Source organism: Stegostoma tigrinum, chromosome 14 (genome assembly GCF_030684315.1).
Source record: "Stegostoma tigrinum isolate sSteTig4 chromosome 14, sSteTig4.hap1, whole genome shotgun sequence".
NCBI lineage: Eukaryota > Metazoa > Chordata > Chondrichthyes > Orectolobiformes > Stegostomatidae > Stegostoma > Stegostoma tigrinum.
The window spans coordinates 19,211,339-19,237,903 of NC_081367.1; the positions used below are offsets into that span (position 1 = coordinate 19,211,339).

The 26,565-nt window shown below is 41.4% G+C and overlaps 1 protein-coding gene across 1 annotated transcript in view; it reads right to left on the reverse strand.

Moving 5' to 3' along the window:
- Window positions 1–26,565, reverse strand: part of LOC125457850 (ubl carboxyl-terminal hydrolase 18-like) — a 45,917-nt gene that overhangs the window by 13,397 nt on the left and 5,955 nt on the right. The window contains exons 2-6 of the mRNA XM_048542540.2: window positions 23,657–23,798; window positions 20,416–20,512; window positions 7,713–7,858; window positions 7,053–7,132; window positions 5,247–5,396 (exon numbers count right to left, since the gene is read on the reverse strand). Of these exons, the coding sequence (XP_048398497.1) occupies window positions 5,247–5,396; window positions 7,053–7,132; window positions 7,713–7,858; window positions 20,416–20,512; window positions 23,657–23,798 (615 nt within the window). The remainder of the gene's footprint in view (window positions 1–5,246; window positions 5,397–7,052; window positions 7,133–7,712; window positions 7,859–20,415; window positions 20,513–23,656; window positions 23,799–26,565) is intronic.

Sequence of the window (26,565 nt, forward strand, 5' to 3'; positions counted from 1 at the left end):
CTACTTGACTTTGTGTCAACAGCAAAATTAGCAACGATGCCCGCAGTTGCTTCATCCATATTGTTAATGTATAACATGAATAGCTATGGTTCCAAAACTGAACCCTGTGGAACTCCACCAGTCAGATTGCCAACCTGAAAAAAGGCCCTTTCATTCCCACTATCTGCACTTTGTCAATCAACCAATACTCTAACCATGCCAGTATCCTGTCCTGACATGGGCCCTTACCTTTATTTAACAGCCTCCTGTGTGGCACTTTATCAAAAGCCTCTGGGAATCTAAATAAGTCATGTCTATTGGCTATCCTTGATATAACTCACTCGTTAGCTCCTCAAAGAATTTCAACATAATTACGTGAATAAAGTTTAATAAATAGAGTATGACATATGAAAACATGAAATTGTTTATTTTGGTAGCTTGAATAAAAAAGAAGCATATTACATAAATGATGAGAGATTGCAATGCTCTGAGATACAGAAATCTACCACGTTAAAAATATTCACAGACCCTTCTTTAATTGCACTTTCAGGAAACAAATTGCAAAGACTCAGAAATTTCTGTTTGGAAAATTATGCCATGTTGCATGAATCACAAAAGGGTATTACGCAGGTAAAGTAAGTAATTAGGATCACAAAATCCCTAAAGTGTGGAGAAAGGCCATTCGGCCAATCAAGTCTGCAGTGACCTCCAAGGGGCATCCCAACCAGCCCCATCCCTTCGCCCTATCCTCACATTTCCCATGGCTAATCCACCTGCACATCCCTAGAGACTATGCAGCAATTTTGTTTTTTAGCATGGTGAATCCTCCGAATCAGCACATCTTTGGATTGTGAGAGGAAATTCACACAGACATGGGGAGAATGTGCAAAGTCCACACAGTCACCCGAGGATGGAATCGAACCCAATACTCTGTCATTGTGAGGCAGCAGTGCTAGTCACTGGACCATATTGTCATTAGAATCCGTACAGTGTGGAAAGAGGCCATTTGGCCCATTGAGACAGTACCTATTAGGAGTGCTAATAAAATGTTATAATTTGTGGTTAAGGGAATTGAATACAGAAGGAGGTTATGTTTCAGTTAAACAGAACACTGGTAAGACCAGATCTAAAGAACTTTGCACAGTATTGGTCACCCTACTGAGAGAAGGATGTAAGTGCATTGGAAACAGTTCAAAGGCTATTTATCAGATTAATACTTGGAATGGATGGATTGTCTAATATGGAAAGGTTTGACAGGCTAGGTTTGTAGCTGCTGGAGCTTAGAAAAGCAAGTGGCAACTTGACTGAAAAACAAAAGATCCAGATAAGTCTTTTCAGGGTGAATATGGAGAGGATGTTTCCTCTTAAAGGAGACCCTAAAACTAGGATTCATGGTTTAAAAATAAATTCTTTAAATTTAGTTGTTTGCCCATTTAAAATGAAAATGAGGCATAATTTCCAAGGACATTTTGGAGAGGGTGCAGAATATTCTCAAAGAGGACAGGGACCAGCAGGATGTCATTGTACACGTTGGAATTAATGATCGAGGAACAGAAATGGATGAAATTCTGAGGAGAGGGATAGTGAAGAAAGAGATCAGTCTGAGACCGGTACAGTTGGGAAAAGGAGCAAGTCAAACAGTCATACAGCGAGGAACAAAGCAAAGAATGAGGCAGGACTGATAAATTAAACTACATTTATTTCAATGCAAGAGGCCGGACAGGTAAGGCAGGTGAACTCAGGGCATGGTTAGGAACAATGGACTGGAATATGCAGCAATTACAGAGATGTGGCTCAGGGATGAACAGGGTTGGCAGCTTAATGTTCCAGGGTATGGATGCTATAGGAAGTATAGAAAGCGGGGCAAGAAAGGAGGGGGAGTGGCATTTTGATTAGGGATAACATCACAGCTGTACTTAGGGAGGATATTCCTGGGAATACGTCCAATGAAGTTATTTGGGTGGAAATGAGAAATAAAAAAGGGATGATGGCCTTATTGGGATTCTAATATAGAACCCCCAACAGTCAGCAGGAAATTGAGAAACAAATTTGTAAGGAGATTTCAGTTATTTGTAAGAGTACTAGGGGTGGTTATGGTAGGGATTTTAACTTTCCAGACATAAGCTGGCACCACAGTAGTGTTAAGGACTTGGATGGAAAGGACTTTTTTTAAGAGTGTACAAGAAAATTTTCTGATTCAGTATGAGGATGTACCAACTGGAGAAGGTGCAAAACTTGATCTACTCTAGGGAAATAAGGCAGGACAGGTGACTGAGGTCTCAGTGGGGGAGCACTTTGAGGCCAGTGACCATAATTCTATTAGTTTTAAAACAGTGATGGAAAAGGATAGACCGGACCCAAAAGTTAAATTTCTAAACTGGGGGAAGGCTAATGTTGATGGTATTAGGCAAGAACTTTCAGAAATTGATTGGGGGTGGATGTTTGTCGGTAAAGGGACTCCTGGAAAGTGGGAAGCCTTCAAAAGTGAGATAACAAAAGTTGCAGAGACAATATGTTCATCTTTGGATGAAGAGTAAGGCTGGTAGGTGTAGGTAATATTGGATGACCAGAGAAATTGAGGTTTTGGTCAAGAATAAGAAGGAAGCATGTGTCAGGTATAAACATGAGAAAGCGAGTGAATCTCTAGAAGAGTATAAATGCAGTAGGAGTATACTTAAGAGGGAAACCAGGAGTGCAACTAGGAGACATGAGATAGCTTTGGCAAATCGGGTTAAGGAGCATTCAAAGGGATTCCACACATATGTTTACAACAAAAGGAGTGAAAAGGACCCCTTAAAGATTACCTACATGTGGAACCGTAGGAGACGGGGAGATACTAAATGAGCATTTTGCATCAGTGTTTACTGTGGAGAAGAACATGGAAGACAGAGAAGGTGGGGAAATAAATAGCGACATCTTGAAAAATATCCATATTATAGAGGAGGAGGCCCTGACGTCTTTAAATGCATAAAGGTAGATAAATCCCTGGCACATGATAGGCATGCCCTAAATCTCTGTGGGAAGCTAGGAAAGCGATTGCTGGGCCCTTTGCTGAGATATTTGTATCATCAACAGCTGCAGGTGAGGTGCCGGAAGACTGGAGGTTGGCTAATATGGTGCCACTATTTAAGAAAGGTGATAAGGAAAAGCCAGGCTGCTGAGCTTGACATCAGTGATGTGCATGTTGTGGCGGGAGACAGGATTTACATGTATTTGGAAAGGCAAGGACTGATTAGGGATATTCAATATGGCTTTGTGCTTGGGAAATCGCATCTCGCTAATTTGATTTTTGAAGCAGTATTGAGGAGGATTGGTGAGGGCAGTGGACATGATCTATATGGACGTCAGTAAGGTGTTCAAGAGGTTCCTCATGGAAGGCTGGGTAGCAAGGTTAGATCACATGGAATACAGGGAGAACTAGCTACCTGTATACAGAACTGACTTGAAGGTAGAAGACAGAGGTTGGTGGTGGGGTGTTGCTTTCCAGGTTGGAGCCCTGTGACCAGCAGTGTGCCACAAGGATCAGTGCTGGGTCCACTGCTTTTCATCATTAATATAAATGATTTGGATGAGAATATATGAAGTATGGCTAGTAAGTTTGTCAATGACACCAAAGTTGGAGGTGTAGTGGACATCAAAGATGGTTACCTCAGAGCATAATAGGATCTTAATCAGATGGATCAATGGGCTGAAGAGTGGCAGATGGAGTTTAACTTTGCAAAATGCAGCACCTCACATTTGACTAAGGCAAATCAGGACAGGACTTATACACTGAATGATAAAGCCCTGGGGAGTGTTGCTGAATGAAGAGACCTTGGAATGTAGGTTCATATCTCCTTGATAGTGGAGTTGCAGGTAGATAGGACAGTGAAGAAGCCATTTGGCATGCTTGTCTTTATGATTCAATGTTTTGTAAAACATCTTCTGGAAGTCCAAGTGTAACACATCTACTGGTTCCTTTCTATTCTTTCTGGTTCAGATTTCCTTGAAAATCTTTAATAAGTTGGCTAGCCACAATTTCCCTTTCATGGAGCTTTGCCCACTCCACTTGATTAAGCTATAATTTTCCAAATGTACTGCTATTACTTCATTAATAATTGGTTCCAATATTTTTTCAACAATAGATGTTAGACTAATTGATTGATGGTCTCCCTCCATTTATGAATGCGTGTTCACTATCTACAAGGCAAAATTCTTAGGTGTGATGGGACACTTCCCTGGAAGGTTACAACTCCAACAACACTCAAGAAGTCTAACATCATCAAGGACGAAGCAACCTGCTGGATGGTCACTTCAAGCACCACCTTAATACTTCCCTCCTTTTAATGCCAATGCACAGTGGTAGTGGTGTGCAACATCACCGAGGATCCTTCGACAACTTCTTCCAAATCTGCAACATCTACCACTTTTAAAGACAAGGGAAGCAGACACGTGAGAACATCATTACCTGCAAGTTTCTCTCCAAGCTACTCAACATTCACATTTGGAGCTATGTTGTTATTTCTTCACTATCGCTGCATCATCATTCGGAACTCCCTTACAAACAGCAGTGTGGACAAACCTATACTCCAAGAATTGCAACAGTTCAAAAAGACAACTCACTATCACTTTCTTGAGGGCATTTAATAATGAGCAATAAATACTGGCCCAGCAGGCAAAATCCACATCACATGACCAAATAATAAAATAAAACTTCAAACACAAAAATTTTTAAGTTCCTAAATTAATATTGAATACATGCTGTCTACAGGCACACTGTAGGATAGCCATCAATGAATCTTATACCTGTCTAGATTAATAAAAACTCAGCAACAAGCTATTTCCTTGCTTTGTTTTAATTTTCAATATCAATCAGTAAGGAGAAAGGGTTCACATTCTGAGATATTGGTTCTTTCCTAACACTTATATAATGATGTGATTGGCATTAGATGGTTTAGCTTTGCAGAAAGTATGCATAAGTTTACTTAAGCTTGTGTAAATATTGATTTTGTGATCAACAAACAGATTACAGAACTAATTGAAACCTTTAGCTAAATTCAATTATTAATCATTTCTGCTAAACTGTGTCATGTTGCCTGGGTATTGAAAAATTTCCTAGAATTGTCAAAGTTATGGGAAATTGTGCTAACTAAAATGACTTTCAAGATTGAAATTTAGAATTAGGTTCAATATCCAAACATCAGATCAAACATGAAAGGACAAATCCACATCTGACTCCTAGAATATTTCAAGTTTAATCAAAATGAGTTTTAAAATGTTACACTTACTACATTCTGATAACATTTCTCCGATGAAGGCTCATAAAGTGAAAGAGGAATAGTGAGCATGTGTCCAAACTGCTGGAATTCATTTTGGCATTTTAAACATTTTCTATATTCCTCAGTGGTTAGCACATGCAAATCCTCAACAAATCTGTTCTGCAGAAAATTAAACAGAAAAGTATTAACATACATAATTTTTCAATTCTCTTCCAGAGCATTGCAACATTGGTACTATGGTCCAGAATTTGTGCTCAATGGCGAAGTGAGATCAAATGCTTTGTATCTGCAAGAAAGCTAAATCACAAGATCTCGTGGTCTACAAGGCGAGAGATTTAGCTCTCTTGATTTCCAATTGATAGTAGTGTTCTCCTCTGGGAGTTTCCACTGTTAAGTTGCAGTGATGACATCAGGTTCCAGAAACAGCTGATCATACAAATACATTTCACAGACAGCAAATCAGTAAATGAAAAGCAGTAATACCAAATCTGTTTTTACATAGAAATAAATATTGATACTGATATGACTTAACATGGATGCTGAAAAATCATGAACAAAATTTCATTTTTGTTGATAATTATTTTAAAAATCTGAAAATTACAACATTTAAAAGGCATTTGGATAGGTATATGATTAGGAAAGGTTTAGAAAGGATATCGGCCAAATGGGTCTAGATTTATTTAGGATATCTGGTCAGCATAGACAAGTTGGACTGAAGGGTCTGTTTCTATGCTGTACATCTTTATGACTCTTGACTTTAATGAACAACGGAGCCATGTACACATTTTTTTTTGAGATTCACCAGGGTTTATTGAAGACCCCCTTCCAAACCTACAACTGTTACCTCATTGAATGATAAGTTCAACAGAGATAAGGGAAGACTATCCACTGCAAGTTCCCTTCCAAGCCACTCACCATCTTGACTTGGAAATGTATCACCGTTCCTTCAGTGTCACGGGGTCAGAAGCCTGGTACTCCCTTCCTAACATCATTGTTGGCGTCCCTACACCACCCAAACTGTGGCTGTTCAAGAAAGGATATCAGCAGCACCTTCTCCAGGGGCTACTAGGGATGGGCAACAAATACTGGCCCAGCCAGTGACACCCCCATCCCAAAAAAGAAATTATATTTGGAAAGAATATTTGGTACTCTGAGTGCCAATAAAGGTCCAGGGACAGACCTTCTGGTCAGCAGCGATCACTGACTGAGAACATATTATATTCAGTATCTGTGATGTGTTTTCTATCCTTGCAGCTGGATCTTCCTGTACCAGTTGCAGTAGTGAGCTCTCATCCTAACCATTCAAGTCAAGCAATGATGAAGACATGTGATGGAGAGTCCACCTCAACTTTTTAATGACAACATTTGCTGTGTTGAGTAAAGTTTTTATAAGGGTTGTAACAGGGGACTAACTGAACATTGGTGGGTAGGTTAGTGGTGGAGTCACGGTGGGGGCAGGGAGAGGGGTGGGGTTACTCCACCAGAAACGACAGCAAAGTAATACAAGAGAAAATACTGGGGTAATTTTTCTCACACAAGGTCCAAGAGCCTACTTGCAAATAGCAGATCCAACAGATGAAAATAGTATTGTGATAGAAGTTATGTCCTCCACAGATGAGTAACTTACTGGCACTCACTCATTTGGATGATGTCAAGTTAGACTGTCTAATACCTAATAAGATGAATCTTTACCACAGCAGAGGAATCTTTGGATCTTTGGTGTACACCGCTAAATATATTCACTTGATCATTCCCTACAACTTGATGCAATGGTATAATAGAAGGATAAAGTAATAATATTTTTCCCATACTTACAAACATGGTCTTCTTCAACTGGTCTTGTAATAAATTACAGAGTGAACGGAAAAGTTCCTCAGCATCCGATTGACTCCCCACTTAAAATAAACGTAGAAACAAAATACTTAAACATTTGTGAACATTATACGTTAATTGTTTGAGTATTTGAAAATTACTATGTCCTATAAAAATGACTTTAAAAGGCTAATCTAATAATAAAGCTGCTGATTTGTATTGAGGACTGATGTGCGTCTGGGAGGAACATCTCCTCTGATTGTACACAATGTTGCTCTGTATCAAAGCCTCAATGGTAATGTTTCTGTGAAGTGACTTGAGACTTTTTCTTCCATTAAAGGTACAATAGAAATGTTAGTTACTAGTGAACAAAGATGAGGTTAGGAATTTGATAGATAGAAAATCGTGTGTTTGGGAGCAAGGTGGGTGGGATGAGGAGCAATAACAACATATCCCTTGATGCCACCTCAGAAACTATTAGTACATCAGTGTGCTTCAGTTTCCCCCTAGACATTATTACCAATAAGACAGTATTTCAATTGAAACTTAATGTATTGTATTTCTTTCCATTTCTTAAACCAGTTTCATCAGTTCTTTTGCACACTCCTTGTTCATAGATAAAGTTACATTAAATATTCTAACTGAAATGGATAGCGTACCTACCATTAATTTGGTTTAACACCAAGCACTGAATAAATTTATCAGGCGATACAATACTCTTAGTTTTGTTGTGCAGGTGCTGAAATACTTTGCCAAGGTGATATAGAATGTCGTTATTGGCTTTTATCAGAAGGTCTTTCTGTTGGCAACTGTAATAAAGAAACAAATGAACCTAAATCTAACAGAACAGAATTCTGCTCAATATCGTAAACAGGGATAGACAAAATAAAACTGAGAGGCCATGATATTGGTGAAAATTGGCCTGTTTTGTTCCAGAACAGAACTATTGGATCAAAAATTATAATTAGAAACAATATAAAGAATCTTGGCACTTTAAATAGCAAGGTAATATCACAGCAAATAGTTTCTGTTAGTTACAATGGTAATTTCCTTTACATTCAGTTTTTCCTGAATCATGGGCATTGCTTGACAGTCAACAAGATGAAGAATTAATTGCAAGGCCATATCAAGCACTTTACAGCTGCTAAATAATGCACAGGCACTTTGCTTCAGTTCTGTACAAGCTGATAGCAGCAGAGTGTGGTTAGGGGAACAGACAGGCTGCAGGCCAAGAATATAAATCCTACCTATGAATGAATTTATTTTGTTAAGTATCAATTGTCCTCTACTGAAGGGCTGAAATACATGCTGTGCATAGGAACCCTCTGGCAATGTGCTGAACTTCCTTATATTAGCTCCAGTGCTGACAGCAAGGTACATCGCAGCTAGACTGATCCTTTAGCCGATCAACATCCACATACTAGAATAGTAACACAATCAGGCCTTGCTGATTTCTCAAAAAGTTCTCCAAATGTCTAAGATGTCTGAGCATTTATGTTGCACCTTTACTGTGCCCGATTGAGGTTCATTAATTCAAACAAGTTTCAGAACAAAAGCCTGGAGATTGCTCGTCTGTACTGTGTGGTACTGGGTGCCATATTTGTCAAACAATTGTGGAAACTCTTGGCATATACAACAGTACTCAACATATCTTGCTATTCCCTTCCATTTGTAATGCTTCACATAGTTGGTGATTGCAATATGAGCACCAAAATCAGATAACTGGCTACTTTCAATATGTTTTCTCATTAATGGAATTGTGCAAACTGATTTAACCTGAATCTGTAACTTGAAGTGAATCAGAAAATGACAGGTCACTGAAAACTCCTGTATTGTTCTTTATACAAAGACTGGAATCCCTCCCTAACAGCACTATGGGTATACGTGGACTGCAGTAGTTCCAGAGGGCGACAATGAATTTTGGCCCAGCCAGAAACACCCACAATCCCATGTGTCAGAGATAATGGGAACTGCAGATGCTGGAGAATTCCAAGATAATAAAATGTGAGGCTGGATGAACACAGCAGGCCAAGCAGCATCTCGGGAGCACAAAAGCTGACGTTTCGGGCCTAGACCCTTCATCAGAGAGGGGGATGGGGAGAGGGAACTGGAATAAATAGGGAGAGAGGGGGAGGCGGACCGAAGATGGAGAGTAAAGAAGATAGGTGGAGAGGAGAGTATAGGTGGGGAGGTAGGGAGGGGATAGGTGAGTCCAGGGAAGACGGACAGGTCAAGGAGGTGGGATGAGGTTAGTAGGTAGATGAGGGTGCGGCTTGGGGTGGGAGGAAGGGATAGGTGAGAGGAAGAGCCGGTTAGGGAGGCAGAGACAGGTTGGACTGGTTTTGGGATGCAGTGGGTGGGGGGGAAGAGCTGGGCTGGTTATGTGGTGCTGTGGGGGGAGGGGATGAACTGGGCTGGTTTAGGGATGCAGTAGGGGAAGGGGAGATTTTGAAACTGGTGAAGTCCACATTGATACCATGAGGCTGCAGGGTTCCCAGGCGGAATATGAGTTGCTGTTCCTGCAACTTTCGGGTGGCATCATTGTGGCAGTGCAGGAGGCCCATGATGGACATGTCATCTAGAGAATGGGAGGGGGAGTGGAAATGGTTTGCGACTGGGAGGTGCAGTTGTTTGTTGCGAACTGAGCGGAGGTGTTCTGCAAAGCGGTCTCCAAGCCTCCGCTTGGTTTCCCCAATGTAGAGGAAGCCACACCGGGTACAGTGGATGCAGTATACCACATTGGCAGATGTGCAGGTGAACCTCTGCTTAATGTGGAATGTCATCTTGGGGCCTGGGATAGGGGTGAGGGAGGAGGTGTGGGGGCAAGTGTAGCATTTCCTGCGGTTGCAGGGGAAGGTGCTGGGTGTGGTGGGGTTGGAGGGCAGTGTGGAGCGAACAAGGGAGTCACGGAGAGAGTGGTCTCTCCGGAAAGCAGACAGGGGTGGGGATGGAAAAATGTCTTGGGTGGTGGGGTCGGATTGTAAATGGCGAAAGTGTCGGAGGATGATGCGTTGTATCCGGAGGTTGGTAGGGTGGTGTGTGAGAACGAGGGGGATCCTCTTAGGGCGGTTGTGGCGGGGGCGGGGTGTGAGGGATGTGTTGCGGGAAATACGGGAGACGCAATCAAGGGCGTTCTCGATCACTGTGGGGGGAAAGTTGCGGTCCTTGAAGAACTTGGACATCTGGGATGTGCGGGAGTGGAATGTCTTATCGTGGGAGCAGATGCGGCGGAGGCGGAGGAATTGAGAATAGGGAATGGAATTTTTGCAGGAGGGTGGGTGGGAGGAGGCGTATTCTAGGTAGCTGTGGGAGTCGGTGGGCTTGAAATGGACATCAGTTACAAGCTGGTTGCCTGAGATGGAGACTGAGAGGTCCAGGAAGGTGAGGGTTGCGCTGGAGATGGCCCAGGTGAACTGAAGGTTGGGGTGGAAGGTGTTGGTGAAGTGGATGAACTGTTCGAGCTCCTCTGGGGAGCAAGAGGCGGCGCCGATACAGTAATCAATGTACCGGAGGAAGAAGTGGGGTTTGGGCCTGTGTAGGTGCGGAAGAGGGAAGAGCTCGAACAGTTCATCCACTTCACCAACACCTTCCTGGACCTCTCAGTCTCCATCTCAGGCAACCAGCTTGTAACTGATGTCCATTTCAAGCCCACCGACTCTCACAGCTACCTAGAATACACCTCCTCCCAACCACCCTCCTGCAAAAATTCCATTCCCTATTCTCAATTCCTCCGCCTCCGTCGCATCTGCTCCCACGATAAGACATTCCACTCCCGCACATCCCAGATGTCCAAGTTCTTCAAGGACCGCAACTTTCCCCCCACAGTGATCGAGAACGCCCTTGACCGCGTCTCCCGTATTTCCCGCAACACATCCCTCACACCCCACCCCCGCCACAACCGCCCTAAGAGGATCCCCCTCGTTCTCACACACCACCCTACCAACCTCCGGATACAACGCATCATCCTCCGACACTTTCGCCATTTACAATCCGACCCCACCACCCAAGACATTTTTCCATCCCCACCCCTGTCTGCTTTCCGGAGAGACCACTCTCTCCGTGACTCCCTTGTTCGCTCCACACTGCCCTCCAACCCCACCACACCCAGCACCTTCCCCTGCAACCGCAGGAAATGCTACACTTGCCCCCACACCTCCTCCCTCACCCCTATCCCAGGCCCCAAGATGACATTCCACATTAAGCAGAGGTTCACCTGCACATCTGCCAATGTGGTACACTGCATCCACTGTACCCGGTGTGGCTTCCTCTACATTGGGGAAACCAAGCGGAGGCTTGGAGACCGCTTTGCAGAACACCTCCGCTCAGTTCGCAACAAACAACTGCACCTCCCAGTCGCAAACCATTTCCACTCCCCCTCCCATTCTCTAGATGACATGTCCATCATGGGCCTCCTGCACTGCCACAATGATGCCACCTGTAGGTTGCAGGAACAGCAACTCATATTCCGCCTGGGAACCCTGCAGCCTAATGGTATCAATGTGGACTTCACCAGTTTCAAAATCTCCCCTTCCCCTACTGCATCCCTAAACCAGCCCAGTTCGTCCCCTCCCCCCACTGCACCACACAACCAGCCCAGCTCTTCCCCCCCACCCACTGCATCCCAAAATCAGTCCAACCTGTCTCTGCCTCCCTAACCGGTTCTTCCTCTCACCCATCCCTTCCTCCCACCCCAAGCCGCACCCCCATCTACCTACTAACCTCATTCCACCTCCTTGACCTGTCCGTCTTCCCTGGACTGACCTATCCCCTCCCTACCTCCCCACCTACACTCTCTCCACCTATCTTCTTTACTCTCCATCTTCGGTCCGCCTCCCCCTCTCTCCCTATTTATTCCAGTTCCCTCTCCCCATCCCCCTCTCTGATGAAGTGTCTAGGCCCGAAACGTCAGCTTTTGTGCTCCTGAGATGCTGCTTGGCCTGCTGTGTTCATCCAGCCTCACATTTTATTATCTCACAATCCCATGTGTGACTATTTGTAGGAACCTGCCAGTAGATGGCACTGCTACCTAACAACTGACAAAACTGCAGCATGTAGTCTCAGTTGGCAACCACCTTATCATCAATCTCCATTTCAGAAACTAAGTCATCAACACACTTTGCAAGTAACACACAATCGACCGTGAAATCAGTAAAACATCCCAACTGATAAATGGAATGTACCCTGACTCCATTTACCTACCTTTGTTTTGAATCCCTTGATATTCTAATTTAAACAACTGTTTAATAATATCAATCTTGAAGACCTCACTAGACTCTATTTTTTGGGGGGTGTTTAAAATTTCCAGTAGCTTCTGTGTAAGAAAAAACAATATTTCTTCCTGATTTTAAGATTTAATCCCTGAAATGTCCTACCAAATAAATAGTTTTCTGAATCAGCTTCCAAAGACCTCAGTTTGATCTCTTCTCCAACATCTCAACATAAATAAACAGAAGCCAAATTCATGCAACTTATCTTCATGACTTAACCTCCTAAATTGTGGTATCTTGCTGATAAAAGCATGTGTAACCCACTGTAAGGCCACTGTATATTTAAAAATATCTATGAAAAGCCCTGTGCCTCTGTTACATTAATCACTGTGAAGGCTATCTCTGATCAATACTTTACATCATTCTCCACCCACAACTCTTTCCCCATACCAACCCTACACTTTTTTTCCATCTTAATCCTGTTCCCAATAAACTGCTGATCACCTAACTTTGCCTCCCTCATGTTAGCTGACGTTGTCAAATCTTTTAAATCTAACCCTGTTACCTCTTCCAAAAATTCAACTATCCTTGCAAATTACAGTCCCATCTCCAACCTCCTCTTGCTCTTCATAGTCATTGAAGGTGTTGACACCTCCCAAATCCATTCCAGACTTCCGTGGAACTTTGAATCTCTGCAAAGTGTCCTTTCCTCCTCCCACAGTACCTCTTATCAAAGTCACAGCTAAAATCCACTGTAATTGGCAAAGTTTCTGTCCTTCTGTGCCTGTTTGCAGCCTTTAACACAGGTGACCACTCCAACCTCCTCGAATGCCTCTCCTTTGCTGTCCATGGTATGACTTCTCTGATCTCGTTACCGATCTAACAATATCCAGAGAATCTCCGCATTCGCATCTGTAGTGCCTCCCAAGGACATATCCTTGGCCTCTTTCAATTTCTAATTACTCCTCTGAGCAATAGCTTTGAGTTAGCTTTTAAATGTACAATGGCAACAAACACTGTTGTTAAATTATCAGACTGCTTGTCCAATATCCAGGCTCAGATGAGCGGAAATTTCCCGCAATTAAATAATGCAAAGGCTTATGATTATTTTCAGTCCCCACTCTTAAACTCCATTCCCCAGCTAACTCGTTACATTTTTCACAATCGCAATTGTCTGAGGTGAAGCCAGCTTTTTTGGAACCTTAGTGTCACATTTGATCCTGAGATGAGATTTCAACCTGGTATGCCATTGGTAAGACCACCTATTTCTGTCTATGAACATCAACTGACTTGTTCGTGTGCCAGTTCATGGTGAAACTCTCGTACCAACCTTCATCACTTCAAGACTTGACTATTCCAACAGATCCCTAGTCAGTGTTTACATTCTACCTACATAAAGCTACGATAATCCAAAACTCTGCTGCCTGTGTCTCAACTGGTAGCAAATTCCATTCCAATATCACTCCTACATTTGTTGATATACTGGCACTCAGTCGAGCAATATCTGGATTTAAAATTCTCATCTTTGGGTACAAATCACTTCATGGTCTCAACCCTCTCTCCGTCTCTGCAATCTCTTCCAGTTTGATAATCCTCCAAGGATCCTATGCTGATCTAAATCTGAGCTGTTGTCCATTCCTGCCTTTTGGTGCTTTACCATCAGATTCATCCTTTCAGTGGCTGTGGCTCTGGGACTCCTGAAGATCTGAAAATTCTCCCCTAAACTTCTCTGTTTCTCAACTTCACTCCCCACCTTTAGATTACTTCTGAAAACTTCATTCTTTGACCATACTTTTGGTTATCTGCCTTAATATCTCCATGTGTGGCTGACTTTGATACGTTATTTTACAACACTTCCAAGATGTTTAATTGTGTTGAATGCACTCTATAAACATAAATTTTTGTTGTATCCACCCTTTGAAGAACTCCCTCTCAATTAATTTACAATTACTCACTTACCAATACATTTTCAAAATCCTAACAATAGAAACATACAAAATGGGAGTGTGACTTGGATAGAGCATTTGAATAGAATATCCTTTATTGTCTCTTTTACTACAATACAGAAGTATAGGACTACAGTGAAAAGTTTTTTCAAGGCTGCCTTTTAATAGCGCCATCTCAGGAGCAAGTACCTCAGTACAAATCTTACAGGGTACAAAAAGTATATTAGTCTTGCACAAAGAAGATTAAAGAAAAGCATGGGTATTACTTACAGAGGTAGTTACAACATAGTGGAAAGGTTTTAAATTACAGTCCAATGCAGAAGCTTGAACACGCGTATCAGTAAGTCCAGGAACAGCTTCTTCCCAGCCGTTATTAAACTGATGAATGGAGTCCTGAACTTCAAATAATGCTGATCTTGCTAATGTTGATCTCACCTAGCGCACGCCATGTGCAATATAACATATATGCCTCTGACCAATTGCCTTCTACACTATGATCTGTATGATCTTGCTCGCTATGATCAGTATGTGGCACCAGGCCCGAGTCCAGCAATTATCCTGCATTGCTCCAGCCTCCAGTCCGCTCCTCATCGGGACTCAGTAGCAACTAGGTAAGTCGTACTGTACTGGGATTCAAACCGCAGCCACCGCCACACCCCACACCCCCACTCCTCCTGCGCCCCCCGCCCCCCCACCCGCCACCACTGGTCCGGGGACCTGGTCCCTCTGGCACCACCTCGGGTTGCCTACTCCCACCAGTTTGTGCTCATCGCCTGTGTGATGCTCCAGGGCTCTTCCACATGCTGCTCTCTGGGGCTCACAACCCATGTGCTGCTGCAGGGCTCGCTGCTCACTGTGTTCCAGGGCACGAGGGCTCACTGCTCTGGGCTTGCTGCATTGGCTTCGCTGCTGAGGGCAGAGAAGAAAATAGAAGGAAAATGGGGAAAAGGAGGAAAAAGAACAGGCTCCTACTTTGTTGCCAGGAGAAATCTTAAGAGGCTATTCAGCCCTTCAGCATGTTCTGCCAATCATATGATCATGGATTGCTCATCCAACTCAGTATGCTGTTTCTGCTTTTTCTCAATTTGGTGTGATGCATTTAATCATTAGAACTGGATCCTCCTCTTCCTTGAAAACATTTAATGTTTTGGCTTCAACCACTTTCTGTGGCAGAAAATTCCACAGGTCACCTCTGTCTGGATGAAGCAATTTCTCCTCATCTTAGTCAGAAAAGGCTTATCCCATAAACCATGACTCCTGAGACGCTGCTTGGCCTGCTGTGTTCATCCAGCTACACACTTTGTTATGTTGGATTCTCCAGCATCTGCAGTTCCCATTATCTCTGACCCCTGGTTCTGGACTCTTTGGTCATTGGGAACATCCTTCTTGCATTTACACTGTCTAGCCCTATCATAAGTTTACAAATTTCCATGAAAATCCCCCTCATTCCTCTGAACTCCAGTAAATATTGTCCTAACTGATCAAGTCTCTCTTCGTACATCAGGTCTGCTAGCCCAGCAATCAATCTGGTAAACCATCCATAATTCTATAATTTCCTGTTTTCTTTCTACCTCTTTTTTTAATTTATAGGGTTACGTTAGCTACCCTTCAATCCAAAGTCTGTAGGCCATCTACAGAAAGCTGACCACCAAAACATCCAGCATTTCCAGGGCCACTTCATTAACTACTCTTGGGTTTAGATTTGATTTGATTTATTTTTTGTCACGTGTGCCTAAGTATAGTGAAAAGCTTTGTTTACGAGCAGTACAGGCAGATCATAGTGAGCAAGATCATTCAGATCATAGGGTACAGGGCAATTAATCAGAGGTGTCCAGATTATATCGTATATGGCCTGCGCTAAGCAAGATCAACATTAGCAAGATCAGCATTATTTGAAGGTCGGGACTCCATTCATCAGTTTAATAACAGCTGGGAAGAAGCTGTTCTTGGACCTGCTGGTACGTGTGTTCAAGCTTCTGTATCTTCTGAAGGAAGAGGTTATAGGACAGCATTACTAGTAATGGATCTTTCACGATGTTGGCAGCCTTTCTGTGGCAGTGAGCTAGTGTAAATTGTGTCCGTGGATGGAAGGTTGGCTTCCGTGATGGTCTGGGCTGCGCACACCACCTTCTGTAGTTTCTTCCGGTCCTGGGCAGAGCAGTCGTCATGCCAGGCTGTTATATACTTTAATGGTGTGCTTGCAATGGTGCATCAGTAGAAGTTGGTGAAGGACCTTATGAACATGCCAAATTTGCCAAGCCGCCTGAGGAAGAAGAGGCATTGTTGTACCTTGTTGACTGTCTTACCTATGTGGCAAGTCCAAGTTGTCAGTTATCGTCATTGCTAGGAACTTGATGCTCTTCACCCTCACAACCTTGGTTTGGTTGATGGAGGCGTGTTCTCCTCCTTTCTTTCTGAAGTCAGTGATCAGTTCTTTAGTTTTGCTGATGTCGAGAGAGAGGTTGTTCTCACTGCATCACATCATCAAGCCTGCTGTGTCCTTTCTGTATTCTGACTCGACATTATTAGATGTCCGTTCTACCACAGTGGTGTCATCAGCAAACTTATAAATGGTGTTTGTTTGGAATTTGGAAACACAGTTGTGGGTGTACAGGGAGTACAGTAGGAGGCTGAGGACTAATCCTTGGTGGGGGGGGGGGGCTCCTGTGTTGGGTGTTATTGTGGAGGAGGTGCAGTTGTCCATCTTCACTTATTGCAGTTCGTGGGTCAGAAAGCTGAGGTACTGGTTGCAAAGGTTGGAGCCAAGACCAAGGTCTCAGAGTTTTGTGATTAGTCTGGAGGGCAAGTGGTGTTGAAGACAGAGCTGTACTCGACTTGCACAAGTCTGGCATAGGTGTCCTTGTTGTCCAGGTGTTCCAGGGATAAGTGAAGGGCTAGGGAAAAGGCCTCTGCTGTGCATCAGTAGGCAAATTGTAGGGGATTGAGGCAGGCTGGGAGACAAGGGTTGATGTGGGCAATGGCCAGCCTCTCGAAACATTTCATGATTATCAGTTCGTGGAGATTTTTCAGCCTTTAGTTTCATCAATTTTCCCAACACCAATTCCTTACTAATACTGATACCTTCAGTTCCTCACTCTCGCTAAACTCTCCATTCCCAAACATTTTTGGGACATTATTTGTGTCCTTCTTTAAGAAGACAAAACCAAAACATCTATTTAATTGGTCTGCCATTGTAATCCATTATAACTTGCCCTGTCTCTGACTGTAAGGGACTTATATTTGTCTTCACTGATCCTTTTCTCTTCACATAACAATTGAAGTTTTTACAATCAGTTAGTATATTCCCCATAAGCTGACTCTCATATTCTATTGTTCCTGTCTTAGTAAATCCTCTTATCCTTCTTTGCTCAAATCTCAACTGCTGCCAATCCTCAGGTTTGCTGATTTTTTTGGCCAAGTTGGATGTTCCTTCTTGGATTTAAAACTATCCCGAGTTTCCCTAGCTAGCCATGGTCAAGCTATGTTTTCAGTTTTATTTTTGTGTCAGGCAGGGATAAATAATTAAGGCAGTTGCTCCATGCACTTTTTAAATGCTTGCTACTGCTTATGCATCATTATGTCTTTTTTCCAAAGTAACATTTTATCATAGTTATCTCTCGCTTCCTAACATCATTGTTTCCTTTATTTAGATTCAGGACCCTAGTCTTAGAATCAACTGCATCACGCCCGTTTAAGAGAAAAGATTCTGTTTTATTATGGCCAGTCTTCTTCCAAGTGGCCTTGCATTACTAGATTGCTAATTATTCCTTTCTTGTTGCACAGTACCAAGTATAGGATGACCTCTTCTCTGGTTGGTTCTTCAACAGATTGATCTGGAAAAACCATTAAGTACACACGTTAAACCAGATAACATCTGTTCGTCACTTTACTTCAACATCTCTGCAGCTACTAATTTGTCAAACTTCAGCGTAATTTCCATCTTTTGATGCTCTACTCCCCATTCAAATTATTGTAACTATTCAATGCAGCTTTGCTCACTGAAGACTTCCAACATGAATGGATGTGGCTGTTTGCTGTTCACTGCCACAACTTGCTGAACACACAAAGCACTATTGCATTAAGTTTTTGTTCGTTAGAAGTGCTCATTATTCCAGTTTTTGTCCTGGAATGAAAAAATAACCTCTGGCTTCTTCTCTCTACAATAACCCATCTTCTTGAAACCTTCTCCCATCTACTCTACATTCACTTCCATCAAAATGTGCAAGGAATTCATAGATATATTTATCACTAGAAGTGAATCCATACAATCTACAGCATTTATTGTTTTTCCCTTCTTCACCAGCCCACCAAAGCTAAATTTCATTAAAGCTCCCTGTGATTTAGCCCTGAATTCAAATAGTTTCTTAAAATTTGTTTATTTCCTATTCTCTCTGAGTTCATATCGTCTTTGAAACACACAACTTGTTCCTTTGATTTGTTCCAACTAACCCTCTGACTGCTCAACATCCCCTTCTGTCGGCCTTTTCTGTAAATTAATCTTTCTTCAGATGCTGTCCTTCTCTCTTTTAAACATAATGTCATCTTTCCTCTTCTGGAAAACCAATCCTTTATGAAATCCTTGCAAACTACCATTCCAAATCTTTTACTCTTCCCCAATTTGTACCCTTGTTTCCTGAAATTTCATTTTTGAATCCTTCTAAACAAGTTTCTGCCCCTGTCACTTACAGAAAGTACTTTCAAACTCTGCTCCTTAGCTACTGACTCCATCACTTTGCCTGGTAACTGCGTGAGGCTGATGTGTTCATACCTTTGGTGTCACATTTAACCCTGAAGTAAGCTTTTGTCCATATAACTGTGCCATCACGAAGGAGATAATTTATTTCCATCAATATGCCTTCACTGTATCTCAGCTCATCTGCATCTGAAATCATTGCTCATATCTATGTTCCTTCTAGACCCAACCATTCTGTGCACTCCAAACTAATCTTCTCCATTTTACCCTTTGCAGATTCAGGGTCATTCAAAACTTTGGCGCCCAAATCCTATTTTTATTCATTGATGGTCTATTGCCAGTGGCTGGGCCAGTATTTATTATTCATCATTAATTGCCTTTGAGAAGGTGGTGATGAGCAGGAATTTCCTCCAATTAAATTCTTCTTGAACTGCTTAAGTTCATTTGGTGTAAATAGAACAACAATACTGTTAGGGAGGGAGGTCCAAGATTTTGACCCAACAACAGTGAATAAACTATGATTTGTTCACCACATAACTGCTGCTCTTGTCCTTCTAAATGATAGCAGTAACGGGTTTTTGAACATGTTTTCAAAAGTTGCTGTTGCCTATGCACCACCATGTCTTTCCTCCAAAGTAAAATTCGCAATTTATCATAGATTTTTCATGCTTCCTAAAATTTATAATTCGCAGCTAGTCCTGTTCACCCATCACTCCTCTGCTCATTAACTACACTAGGTTATTTTAAATACTCCTGCTTAGTCTCAATTACCTTCATGCCCTCCCTCCTCCACATCTCTGAAATTTCCTCCAGTCCCACAACCCTATGACATATCCCTAAACGTGGCCTATTTTAATTGTTCCAGCTGCCAAGGTCCTAAGTTATGAAATTTACACTCTTAATCTCTCATTTATCTTTCATTTTTTAAGATACTCCTTGTTAAACCACTTTGATTGACCATTTGATTATCTGCCCAATATCTCCTTATGTAATCCAGTATCAGTGTTCTGTTATAATGTCTATGTGAAACCCTTTGAAACACCATTCTAGTAATTAAAAGTTTTGGTCGTCTGAACTAAAATCTCCTTATGTTTGCTGCTGTTACATTTTAATGTACATATTATGTATATATTATATATATAATGCTTCTGTCTTGAGATGTTTCAGTATGTTAAAAACACTGTATAAATATAAATTATTGCTGTGTTTCATTGTTGTCAACTGAATCCAATATCTGCATGCATTCTGACTGAAAGTTCTACATAACTGAAGCATGGTTTCCTCATTAAGCCAAAATTCAATCTGGTTACCTCTGAATGAGTTACATAGGAATCAATAAAAAGAGCCATCAGTTAGGCGAAGGTAGAAATGTTTGACCATGTGTAAAATATGAAAAAGGCGTTTCTTGAGTAACGTAAATTTTGCAAAATCTGCTAAAAGAAAAATTGAGTGATATAAAAATAATCTTACTTAGTTATAAATCTGAATAATGTAAGTAAATCAGCAAAACTAGAACTTACTTTGAAAGTAGACAGCTATATTCTGGAATCATAAACAAGGTTTGCAGAAGGGCATTTACACAACAGTTGTTGCTTGTATTGGCGAGTCTCACAAATACTATGAAAAGAAATAATATATTACCCACATTTTTGAGATAACCTTTACATTCAATGAACTGCAGCTTCAAGCTTCCAGTATGCATAATTGATTTGGATGGCCACTACACGTTTCTAACAAATTATACTGTGAATTTTCTCCCAAGTTATTTCCTCTACTCAGGGAATAAGCCAGTAAAGAGAAAAGCAATTTCACATTTATATCTATCACAAACAACTGATTCCAATTTTGAGGCCCCCACCCCCACCCCAATGAGTATTAATCAGAATCATCACAGAGTTCCTACACTATGGAAGCAGGCCGTTTAGCCCTTCAAGTCCACACCAACCGCTCCAAAGAGCATCCCGACCATACTCATTCTTCTACCCTATCCCTGTAACCCTGAGTTCCCCCTCCACTTTGCCTGCACATCCCTGGACACTATGGGTAATTTAGCATGGGCAATCCAACTAACCTGCACGTCTTTGGATTGTGGCAGGAAACCAGAGCACCCGGGGAAACCCACACAGACATGGGGAGAATGTGTAAACTCCACACAGAAACAAATCCACTGAACCACCATGCCGCCCTATAGAACTTGAATCACAGTTATCAATCTGAACAAGTCTCCACAAACAACAATGGAATAGATTATTTAAATTTATTTATTTAATTTATTCATCTGTTTAAATTGTACAGCTTGACTCACAAGGTAGAAACTTTAAATTTGTTATTGTACCCGTGTAATTGTTTTTATCTTCTGCACAAGTACATAAGTTTAATTTCTTTGGCAATGTACTTCTTCAGTGCTTCAATGGAGCATTAGGTTAATTTATATCAATAAATCCCACTGTTGGACAACCATTTGACTCAGATTTGAGCAGTACTACTGAGACAAACTCGTGCTTCGACCATCAGTTCTACATGGAGCATTCCCACATCCCAAGAGCATTAGAACCAGAAAATTCCACAGAGCATTTTGTATATCTTTCCTGCAGAAGCCTGCAACTGTTCAAGTGCAATACAAATGATTGAGAGGCCAGAAATACAGGCACAACAACTGAAATAAACAGGGCATTAAAATTGGCCAACAAGCAAAGTATGCTGGGAATGCCTGAGCCAAGACAGATACAAAAGACAATTCTGCCTCAGATGAAGTCCTTACAAGATCCAAGCCCAAACAACTGAAACCAGAGAGGTACCACAACACCATCAGAAGTTGCTGGAAAAGCTCAGCAGGTCTGGCAGCATCTGTGAAGAAAAAAATCAGACTAATGTTTCGGGTCCGGTTACCCTTCCTCAGAACTAAGAACTGAGGTTCTGAGGAAGGGTCACCAGGCCTAAAATGTTAACTCTGACTTTTTCTTCACAGATGCTGCCAGACCTGCTGAGCTTTTTCAACAACTTCTGTTTTTGTTCCTCATTTACAGCATCCACAGTTCTTTTGGTTTTTGTTAGGTACCACAACACATCAGGAAGTGTGCAAAGGCAACTCAACCTTTCCTGACAAACAAGTACGAGATGCATGAGGCAGAGATGCCTCAGTAAGACAAAATAGCAAGTGTATATTCTGTGATAATGGGAACTGCAGATGCTGGAGAATCCAAAATAATAAAATGTGAGGCTGGATGAACACAGCAGGCCCAGCAGCATCTCAGCAGTGTATATTCTGATATGAAGCCAGACTTCCAGGCCCAACAGCCGACACAGCAAAGGGGTCACTGTTAAACAAGCCATCGAGAGCCATTAGCAGCATTTCAAGGTGATAAAGCCAACTAATTTGATGCCTCTGATTGGTCAAGTCCTTTGAAAGTTCCAGAAGGTAACCAGCAGGGTATAAACACCCAGCCCGCAGGACTTGGGTACCCCCAAACTCTCCAGCCTACCGAGAGGCACTTCATGATACAGCACTGAACACAGCAGCTCACCCTCTGACCAGAGAGAGAATCAGCCCATGAAGAGAGGAACAGAGCAAACAATTGCACAAATCAACAAAGTTACAATTATCTGTTAAGTATTTCCAGTTTCTAAAGAATTGGATAGTTAGCAATAGAATTGTTAGAAGTGTAAAATTTAATGTTTAACTTTTGTCTTCAAATAAAGTTGTGACCTAGTTCACTGACACCAAACTCTTGCTGTTAGTCCTTTCCCGATACATGCTAAGATGCCTGGGTAAATTAATATTGTGTACGCTGACTGAGGAGTCTGCGGGGTCTTAGAGATACTCTGCTCCAGTCAACATTACCCAAACAGATGAGAGAAACATTAGGAGCTAAAGATGATGCATGCTGTACCAGACGCACATGCTAACACTCTGGTGATAGAGGGAATAATCACTGAAAATAAAACCAATATGGAATAGGCTATTCCAGCTTACTCCATAGGCAATACAAACTCTCATCTGGGATAAGACCCCATGGGACTAAACTAATAAAGACATATTTTTCTTATCACAACTGCTATATAAGTTGGCCACAGGTATTGTTTTGCCTGTTTTGAAGTGATCATATTAGACTAGAACTGTTTGTCTTAACAGTTACCATCAAACCTACTGAATTTTTCCAATATTTTCTGCTTTTACTTTTGATCTTCAGTATCCTAATATTTTGTTTCTATTTGAATGTCTTTGTCCACTTATCTTTAACAATTTATCTTAAAATTAAGGGACAGATTTCAACAAAATCTGGTATTGAGATATAGTATGAGCCATGGAAGATCAGATTAATATTCGGTTAATTTGTAGATCTGTAATTTGTTTAAGGGAGTGGTCAATGTTGGAGGATTGGAGGAATTAGCCTTTTTTTAACAACATTTGCATTATTATTGGCGTACTAGCATTGTTAACTGTTTTCGAACGGTTGTCTCAGCCACTGAGGTGCAATTTGTACACAGGTGTCAAAATGTTTTTTTTAAGAGCTTGAATGCAAATTGGCTTGAAGCTTCATCAATGAGACAGAAGCTCTTAATAAGGAGGGTTTTTTTCATATTTTCAGGAGCATCAACGAGGTAAGGAAAAGCCTCAAGGAAGATTTGTGTAATTGTAATGGGCCACTCTACTGAGCATTCTCTTCAATTGTTGTAGTCAGTTATTCACCATAAGATTCACTTGGTTATATCTTTAACATTTTTTTCCAAAAATATATGTTATTCATAAAATGGACTTACTTTGATTGCTGCAAGAAATTCTGGAAAGCATTTGTTGGTAGTCTGGGTTAACAGTGTTTTGTTTGTGGTTACCATAATATGTAACACGATTTATTGTGTTTTCTGAAGAAAGCAGCCTTGCATCACTTTTTCGTTTTCTTTCCTGAAACAGATAGATGTGGAGTTGGGTCATCCTTTACACAAATTCATTCCAAGCCTTGCAGCTTGTGAATGATAGAATACTGCTAATAAGCATTTCCATGAAAAATAAAGTGGAGATTATAGCTGTTGAGCAATAAATTCATTTGTACATGCTCAGATATTAGGATTGTGAGGGATAGTACAACCAGATTAGACAAATGTACAATACATCAAATAGTGATGTATACATGATTTTACATATTCTAATATAGGCTTAACATAGCAATAAGTGGTTACTGTTAATGTGTTGACACCCTATTTCAGGAAATTATTAAGATCATCAAAAAGGTTTGTGTGCAAACCAAATATTGATGTTTGATTGAAAAATGACATATCCATTATAATTTGGAGATAGCAAGAACTGCAGTTGCTGGAGTCAGAGACAAATATTGTGTGGAGCTGGAGGAACACAGCAGGCCAGGCAGCATTAGAAGAACAGGAAAGTTGATGTTTCGGGTCAAGGGTGCTGACCTGAAACATCAACTTTTCTGCTCATCTGTTGCTGTCTCTCCTGCTGTGTTCCTCCAGCTCCACACTGTGTTGTTTTATGTCCATTATTATTGCTGGCTTGGAGCTTTTAAACTTCAAGTCTGGTTTGCTGGCTGTGCAAGCATTTATTGCCCATCCCTAATTACCCTTGAGAAAGTGACGGTGAGCTTCCTTCTTGAACTGCTGAAATGCATTTCGCTCAGACAGACCAATAATACCATCATGGGGGAAGATATATTTCCAAGTCAAAATAGTGAGGAACTTTGAAGAGATATTGCAGATGGTAGCATTCCCAGGTATCTGCTGCCCTTGACCTTCTAGATGATCATTGTTGTGGATTTGGAAGGTACTATGTATGGAGCTATGGTGAATTTTTGAATTGCATCTTGTAGAAAGCGCTGAGTGTTGGTGGTGGAGTCAATGAATGTCTGTGCATGTGATAAAAATCAAGCAGGCTAGTCGGTCTTGTATAGCAGCAAGTTCCTCGAGTGTTGTGGTTTGGGGGCTCAGGAGATGAGTCGCTACAGGATTCTTAGTCTCTGACTTGGTCCTGTAGCCACTGTATATATACATATATATATGACAGCTCAGTTTCTGAACTAATACTTTGTACAAACCCAACTGAAACACTGACTTATACATGCCTCTCAGTTCTCCTGGTACTCAAAAAGGTCAAAGGCAAGAAAGAGAAGATCTTATCCTTACCAAAGCATTTGCAAGCTGAGGCTGATTTAAACAGCATTCTAGATGCTGGGCTATACATCAATGAACACCAAGAGGGGGATGGCAGCATTGTAAGGAACTCTGCTTCAGAATTTGGTAGGTACAGAGTGACTCTAAATTTGAATTGTTAAGAAGTCTACCAGTTAAGGAAGCTAATGGCAAAGAGATGAAACTTGGGAAAGGGATGCTGGCAACTGCAGATGCTGGAGAATCCAAGATAACAAAGTGTGGAGCTGGATGAACACAGCAGGCCAAGCAGCATCTTAGGAGCACAAAAGCTGATGTTTCGGGCCTAGACCCTTCATTAGAGAGAAAGGGTCTGGGCCCGAAACGTCAGCTTTTGTGCTCCTAAGATGCTGCTTGCCCTGCTGTGTTCATCCAGCTCCACACTTTGTTATCTTGAAACTTGGGAAAGCTACTTTTGGACAATGACAGATAATCACACATCAGCTAATCCCTTTAAGATGCTGTATCATTCACTCATGAACATGCCAACAGCCTTACAGCTATTTTGATAGCATACTCTGGCTGACTTTTATGAAGACAACATGAAAATCCAGGTCTATTTTCACTGGAGCAGAGGAGCCCAAGAAAGGAATTAATATAGATTCACTTAATCGTAAGAGTTGTTGATCGCGTAAAGAAAGACAAACCCAATATATTTCCTCTGCTTAGGGAGGCAAGAACAGAAGATAATTAATTTCAAACTCTCTTTTAAAAAGTTCCTTCATTATGTCATGATGGCAGATCAAAAGTTTGAGGTTCTTATGGAATTATTAAACTTTTAATTCCAGCATGTGTTTTCATTAAATGAGGGCACTACAGTTGATAGTAAAGGATAACTAGAATGATTGTCTTGCAGAGTGTTGTACAGACCCTTGGAATGTCCACACTTGAAGAGAGTTAGGAAAACTTCAAAAAAGACTGAAAAGGGAATCGATTACAAGAAGCTGATTCCCTCTGGTTATGTTTCACCTTTGTGGGGATTAAAAACCAACTGCAACCCTTGTTCTGCACATGTTCGAGGCCTGACCTACAAGTGTGTGGAATCATGTGCTGTGAAGCTGACAGTGTGAGAACAGCCATTATGCACTTGTATACTGCAGGTAAAGGGAAAAAAATACTCTCTAACTTTAGAAAATACTTCCTAACATTAAGAAAATACTCTCTAATTTTAAGTGCTGGCTGCCAGCCACTGTTGAAAGGAACCAGGAAAAATAATTGTATTCAAACTGTAAACACAAACCGACAATTAAATGTTCAACTATCAGTGTCAACACTATCAGTACCACCTCATGTTACAGCTACAACTTAATACTATCCCCTCTTCACAAATGACTCAGACTTAATTTGAAAGAAAAATCAGATTTGCATCTTGGCCCTAATCTGCGTACATGTGTTGAATTATTGTTTCTTTTTGTGTTTAGAAACTAATAAACTCAGTATTTTATTAACTTAAGAAAGCCTGGTAATTTGACTCCTTTTAAAACATTAGCTTGGTTGGGGAGAAAGATGTC